The 7,775-nt window shown below is 37.6% G+C and overlaps 1 protein-coding gene across 1 annotated transcript; it reads right to left on the reverse strand.

Moving 5' to 3' along the window:
- Window positions 1–246: 246 nt before the first annotated feature.
- LOC126503930 (hyaluronidase-5-like) lies at window positions 247–7,775 on the reverse strand. The gene is made up of 3 exons (XM_050145905.1): window positions 6,822–7,775; window positions 5,949–6,038; window positions 247–783 (listed from the first exon to the last, which is right to left on the reverse strand). The coding sequence occupies exons 1-3, from the start codon at window positions 7,773–7,775 to the stop codon at window positions 247–249; spliced, it is 1,581 nt and encodes a 526-aa protein (XP_050001862.1).

Here is a 7,775-nt window from a genome sequence, read left to right on the forward strand (position 1 = left end):
CATTAGTAAATTTTAACCAATAGCAAATTACTAGAAAACAAATTAATAAAAGACATTCATTTATAGAAACTGGATTTTATTTAATCTTCACTCTTCTCAGACTGTTAACCCTGTAGCCATGATAGCCTTTGAAATCAGTTAATGATAAAAGAATATATTTTGTCTCTGTAATTCTAAGTATAATCTTGGTTATTTATATAGAACTGTTTCTGAAAGACAATATCCAACTTTCAAGTGATGGAAAACCTATAGCAAATACTTCAGATGCTGTGAACAGATAGAGAGAACGAAGAGATACCCACTGAAGTCCTTCCCCGGCACACGAGGACCAGCTGTGGCAGACGATATGATACCTGTCTGATTGCTACTATCACCATAGGTGTGTTCCCAGTTGGTAAGCAGAGCACTGGGTTCTCCCATGACAAAGGAATTAATGCAAATGTCTTCAATGATACACACGCTGACAGAGCTCACTGTTTCTAAGTCATCTCGTGCCTTACAGTTCAAGTTGGCGTAACAACTGCAATGAAAGTTTTTGGAAAAGTACTGTAGGTCATCAAGGGTGGGACTGCCACGGATTATATACTTTCCATTTTTCAAAACTTGAATCTGAAAATTTTGGGGGCTCAAGTGAAGGTAGTCATCTGAATTCCAGTCTTTCCTCGAACATACGCCTTGATCCTGGCAAAGTGTTTGGCTGCACATTTTGGCTGCCAGGGTGACGTTGACTAAGTAGGGATTCAGTGTGGTCTCCATGTAATCATGTAAGTTCAGACAAGATTTCTGTAAAATCATAAAATAGAATAACAAGGCATCAGTTCTATGTGACAATACACTGCATCAAGCAACTCTTAGAAAACAAAGCAATAGATACAACCATATTGTTAGAAAGTAAATACACTTTTTCACTTTAACATGCAATATTGTTTAACCAATTTTTTTCGTAACATTCTTAAGCTTAGTGGGCCATTTCATGGCACTAAATAGTTATTTAGCTGAGACTCAATTTAGCCATGAACCTTCACAATTATTAAAAAAAAAAATTAATCAAAGGAACGAAAAGTTTCAACTTTTAAAATATGGGCATTGAATCTCTCTTGCCCTGATAGTTGGGGTCACGGCTTCATAAATGACCTTCAGTATGACTTGGGAATATCTCCAACCTTATAAGTCTTACTTTCCTATTTGGAAGACCCCCAAGTCAAATTAATTAGTTTGATTATGCTTAATTTTTATCACTTGTAAATTAAAGATGAATTTTAAAGCCTGATCCATAGGACTATTTTGAGAAGAAAAAGAAAGATACACATAAACATGGTTAAATTGGGATTATGATTTATTTAATTAATCATTAATTATAAAAGGCCATAGTAAAAATCCTATTTGTCAAACAAGTTTAAACAGCATCAAAAATAGTTCTCAAAGTGATTGCTCAAAACAAATGGGTTCAAACTGTATGTATGTTTTATATAAATGTTATAAAATTGTGTGTGAATGGTAGTATTTTGGCACATTTTACAGAATTTGAGTGTTGAAAATCCTAGCACTGGTATACATGAGGACTGAAGATAAAAATTGATTAGGCAGTTTAGGAATCTTTGCTGGAAGCATAGAATTCCAGAAAAAGAGTTCTGGTTCCTAATTCCTTGTTATCTCTTCTATAGGAACACTCTGCTTAGAAGCTATGCATCATGGGGCTGTGAAAATGGCCACCAACGGGCTGGATTTAAGGCCCACTCCATGAGATAGAACCTATGCCTGACAATGTCAAGTGACCAAAAATTTGAAACTGGATGGGCCATGAGCTTAAGGGACAATCAAATACTATTGTTTTGCTAAAGGAAGGTAGCAATAAAAGGACTCCTAATGATATTCTGCTATACTCATAGACCAGTGTCTCACTCCATCATAATTAGAAAAGTGTTCTTCTGCTGTAAATGGGAACTAATAAAGAGATCCACAATTGGTCATTCTGCAGAGAAAGAAAAGTCTTATAATTCAGTCTTAAATGGCTTTATCGTACCCCTTATGATACAGGGCCTAGAGCATTCTGTAGAAGAGAAGGCAGACAATAGCCATAGGAGATAAATGACAGAGGAAACAGTGTCTTTCAGGCACAACATGTCTGACACACATAGCAGACTTTGGCAGCATTGATAGGGTCTACACAGATCCGAACAAGACAGAGCATGGGCAGTGAGATGGGCAAGTAGACAGGAGTTTCCATCCCCAACCAAAAAGCCAGCCCCAATGAACAACCACTCACAAAAGAAAAATTAGTTTCTCCAAGGGGGTCTCACCACATTTTATGGCAGGCTCCATGCCCAGCATGAGATAACACAAAATAAACTCAAAAGTATTAAGGGGATTTTTTGACTATATTGCTTTGTCTGGGCAATTTTTAAAAACTTACTTGTCCTTTTCTTGTATATTATCACTTCCATTTTGAGTTTTTTTAGGATTTTTTGTGAGCATGTGTGCACATGCACAGGCACTCATGCATGTGTGCACACACATGTTTGCATTTCTGTGCTCCTTCTTAGTTTATTTTTGTTTGCTTTGTTTGGTCCTTTTACGCCTGTTTTATTTGCCTATTTGCTTTATTAAGAGAGAAAAAGGCATGAAGTTGGAAGGGTAATGAGGCAAGGAAGATATGGGAGGAGATGAGGGAGGGAAAGCCATGATCCAAATTTATTGTATGAAAATAAATTTATTTTCAGTAAAAATATAAAAATAAAAAATAGACGAAAAAGGAGGAGCAGCAGGAAGAGGAAGAAGAAACAGAAGATAGAAGAAGAGGAAGAAAAGGGGGAGGAAGATAAGAAGAAGAGGAGAAGATAGAGGAGGAGAAGAGAAGGAGGAGGAGAAGAGAAGGAGGAGGAGAAGAGAAGGAGGAGAAGCAGCTGCCCATTAAGATATGAGTGAAATTCTAGCCCACACAACAGTACCTTCAGGTAAACAGCTTTGAAAATAGATATCTGGATGTCCCTGGTAGAAATAACTTATTATCTATTCCCCAATTTCAGCCTATTTCCTAAATGATTTAAGATTCCTGTTCAAGTGAGGAATGTTATAGGAACCATAAAAGACATTAGGAGGGAACCTTCCCTCTGGCCATGCGTGAAGACATGAAGTTCTGATCTACTTCACTTCAAAGATTTAATATTACATGCTGTTGCTTCTTCCTTTAAAAGTTATTCCTCCAAAAAGGCTCGCTCGCTCTCTCTCTCTCTCTCTCTCTTCTCTTTCTCTTTCTCTCTCTGCCTCTCTGCTCTTCTCCCCTTCTCCCTTCCCCCTCCATAACCCACTAAATAAATGTCCAATCTCAAAAAAATAAAATAAAAGTTATTCCAAGGCAAGCTCCATGCTCAATAGTAGTTGACCAACACAAATGGTCTCTGGTGTGTGTGTGTGTGTGTGTTCTAGGGGATTGCTATTTGTTTCATTTTGGTCTGTTTTGATATTCTTTGTATCTTGGAGGGTTTTAGTTTGTTAGTTTTCTTTTCTTTTTTGCTTTTAAATTTTTAGTTTGAGAGATACCGGGAAAAAGAGGGGAGGGAGGAAGAGGGAGAAATTTTAAAAAGTATAAAGTTGGGTGAGTAAGGAAGTGAGAAGGAATTGGGAGAAGTTAAGAAAGGGAAAATGATCAAACTATATTATATAGTAGGACTCACATGCCTATATTCATTGACAGTAAAGCACTTCTAATATCAACTATTTTAAGTACTTTTTCTTTTTTAATGTTCCAAAAACAGTTTTTATTTATCTTTTTTATTTTTATTTAATTTTCTTTTTTATTGAAAACAGATTCTTTTCTCAGAAAATATATCCTGATACAGTTTTCCCCTTCCTCTACTTCTCCCAGGTTCCCACCACTTCCCCTCCCATCTGGTTCCACTCTCTTTCTGTCTAACATTAGAAAAGAACAGGTTTCTAAAAGATAATATTAAAAATATCACAAAATTATAATAAGAAAAAACAAAAATTATCACATTCATATTGAAAAGAACAAACCAACAGAAGGAATAGAGCCCATGAGAATGCACAAGAGACCCACTCATTTGCACACCCAGGAATACCATAAAAACACTAAACTGTAAGTCATGCTATATACTCAGAGGATTGGTGCAGACCAGTGTAAGCCTTTTCATACTGCCTCAGTCTCTGCGAGTTCATATGTGGTTTGAATGCTGATTTAGAAGGCCTTGTCTTCTTGGTGTCCTCCAGTTTCAAGTGTGCACAGACTCTGTCAGTATTCTTTAATGCCATTTTCTCAGTGCCAAATAAATGAAAAGTTATACCAAGTTCAACTGACACTGCAGATGTTTTCAGAGACAAAAGTTAGGCAACAGACAGACTAGGAGAATGAGTATGGTTTGAGGATCACCTTATATGTACTCTATGGAAAGATTCAAACTGGCCATAAAAGAGATATTAATATAGCCACACTAGCCAACTTCAAATGACCAATCTAACAGAACTGAATATGGAGCTGGGAACTGAACATATCACCATTACATAGTACGGGCATGTGATGTGGCTAGCATCCATTCTAGGATGTCTTCATCCACATAGACTTAACAGACAGATCTACCCAACCCCATGAACTGAAGTAAACATGAAATAACAATTGGCATATTTTGAGCATTAGTCATTTTTATTTATTATAAAAGCATATTTATATTTGTTTTATATTGTGTTTTTAACATTAATTGTACATCTTTTTATCTATTATACTATATCATCCTATCATTTTTTTAAATAATGGTTGTGTTTAACTCGCAAATTCCCAAACAAAAACAATCAAGCCTCATAAGTTAGGACTGGTAGAACTGGCTTCATCACATCATTGGATGTGATAAAAGTGGAGTAGAGAGAAATGGTTTTCTTTGTACTTGTTTTTGTTAGGTTCTAATAGCTGCCAACAAGCACAAAACTCTGCAATCCCCAGTTTCTCAAGTTCTCAGGAATCAGGGGGAAAGTGGCAGATGATCCATGGGAATACAGATCAGAAATAGTAAATAACAAAGATAAAATGAAACTGATCATGGATTGGGGAAATTTAGCAGAAATGTATTGAAAGAGTCCACAGGAGATAATGTCAAGACAGTGCCTTGAGTAGAAAATAGTGACATGAAAGTTGAAGACTATCTCTGAATGAATCATACTGAAGATACTTGGAAGACAGGTAGAACGTCAACCTGTACCTATTTTTCATTCACAGACATTACAGTGAAATTTTTTTTAATAGAGGAAGAAACCAAATCTTATTACAAGTCAGTGACTGAGATCTATACCCGCTTGCATAAGACAGGAAATCACTTCCTTCTACAAATAACCAAACACACAGGTGCTGTATGGGGTCAGCCTTCTCTTGGGAGGTGACACCTAGGGATGACTGCTTCCTGCCCTGACGTGCCCATCTGAACAAGACAGGCTATGGAGATAAGACTTCCAGGAACCCTCTATTATAAACCCTTAAGTCCGCTCTCATCACACTATAACATGTACTGTTTGTCTCAGTAACTACTACTTATAAAGATGACAAAAGTAAGGGGCAGATAAATCATTCTTGGGATCTCCACTCAATGTGAAGAAGTCATGCTATTTGAGGAGATATACGGGTAAAAGCCCAGTGGCTTACCATCTATTCTCTTTCCTGGTATATACCACACACACACACACACACACACACACACACACACACACACACACACATCATTCCAATCTTTTCCTGAGAGCCAGAACTACAAGACACTCTGCATGACCCTGCTGTGCACTCTGATCCTACATTTCCCACCATATTCAGTATTCATTGAGTCTATTGTGGCAGTGGAGAGGGAAATGATAAGCACTTATGGCTGTATTTTGTTATGCATATAGGCATGATTAGTAAAACATCAAAGTGGCAGAAATATCTTCATCTATTCCTTACTAATTCAACTTACCATGCTTCGTGCTAGACTAAGAGTTCCCCACATTACCATTCCAGAGGCACCCAAGGCAACTGTTTCACCAATTGTATTCACAAGGTCATTCTAGAAAATACAAGAAGAGTTATCCTATGGGGATGAAGTGAAGGTAATATACATTCAACAGTAAGACCAAAACTACACATGATGATCCCATAATTTCAATATTTCCACACTCTCGAAACACTATACACAAGCATTTTGTGACTGTTTTAAAATGGAGACTCTTATTGCTCAAATTACTTCTGCTGGCAAAAGAACATACCCATTAATAAAAAAGAGAAACAGTTAAGGTATAGTGCATACTATGTATAATTTTTCATGATATGAGTATCTCATAAGATTAAAACCAGGACTCAAGTGCTGGGTTGGGGAAGTAGATTGGTTGGTAAAGCAGATGCTGTGTAAGCATGAGGACCCAAGCTGCATCCCTAACACCCATACTTTAAAAAATAATAGTGTGGTATGGAGGGGAAACCTTGCAAACTTGCAAACTCAGGGAGGGAGGAAGGCAGATCCCTGGGGCTCACTGGCCAGGTGGACTAAACTAATGGGCAAACTTCAGGTCACAGCAAGAGGGTCTGACTCAGAAATCAAGGTAGACATGAGGAATGACACCTGAGGTGAATGAACCCTCACCCATACCAGAAATTTTACTTTTAATTTTAAAAGATTTAAAGTGTTCTCATTTTGCCTCCATTACAGGCATTACAAGACACATTCTAGATGTGTATATCCATAAATATTAAATGCCAAATTTCACTCTTTAAAAACAAACTTCTGTTCAGCACGGAATTTTAAAATTCATTGTAAAATGATCTCTTAACTGTCCTTCCTTGATTTACTTACCTGATTCAGGTACTGGTAAATTTGATCAGTAAACACAATGCGAGTATATACAAAAACAGGAACTGGATTCTGAGGGTCCTTTGTTTTAGACACCCTAATGGCCTCTTGCACGCGATTTCTGACATAGAGTGCTGCATTTGGAGACGACTTCAAATTACTCCTCAAATATATAGATGGGTAAAGGGCTGTGCTTTCCTTCCAGATCCAGGAGAGTTCATCGTTTCTTTTCTTTTCTATATCAGGGCAATTTCCATTGTAATTGGGGTCTTGAAATTTATTGTTATAGCAATCAGGAAAAAGATAAAAACCCCATAAGTGATTTGGCCGAAGTGATTTCCCCAATTTTAAAGTCTGTTCCATAAAGCTTCTTGCTGCCTGTTCAAATTCTTTTCTGGCCTTGTTGGTGATTTCTGTTAAATTAAGTTGTGTGTGTTCTTGCTGGATCAATTCAATAGACTTATTCTTGTAAATATCCTTGGGTTTCCAGTTTCTTGACCACGTGGGCCTCCAGTCTTCCCAATCTATGATAGCCAAGCCCACATTGTCTATTGGCATGTAACGCTCGATGTCTTCCTTAGATCTTTCCAGGTGATCTTTTAGAGATCCCAACTGGGGTATCCCCCCATAAAAACTTTTTTGGGAGTCGTCTATATGAGGATAGAGGCCAAGTCGATCAGTGTAAAATATTGTGACAGGCTGACCCGTGGCAGTTTTTCTGGGGCTTCCTACTAAAGAGAACAAACTAAGATCTAATGGCTCATTAAACTTGGTGAGACAAGACTCAGTTGGGGCATTCCAGACCCAGAGAAAAGGCACATTAGGGATGAGTGGGGGCGCTCTAAAATCCTCAGTCAAGCAACACGGAAGCAAAAGGAAGACTAATACTGTCGGGGGTGCTCCATTAGACTCAAGAAAGCTCCCAGGAAAGGAGTGCTTCAGATACAACACCCGCAT

Source organism: Alexandromys fortis, unplaced genomic scaffold, assembly GCF_014885135.2.
Source record: "Alexandromys fortis isolate MF-2015 unplaced genomic scaffold, M_Fortis_MF-2015_v1.1 scaffold_34, whole genome shotgun sequence".
Lineage (NCBI taxonomy): Eukaryota > Metazoa > Chordata > Mammalia > Rodentia > Cricetidae > Alexandromys > Alexandromys fortis.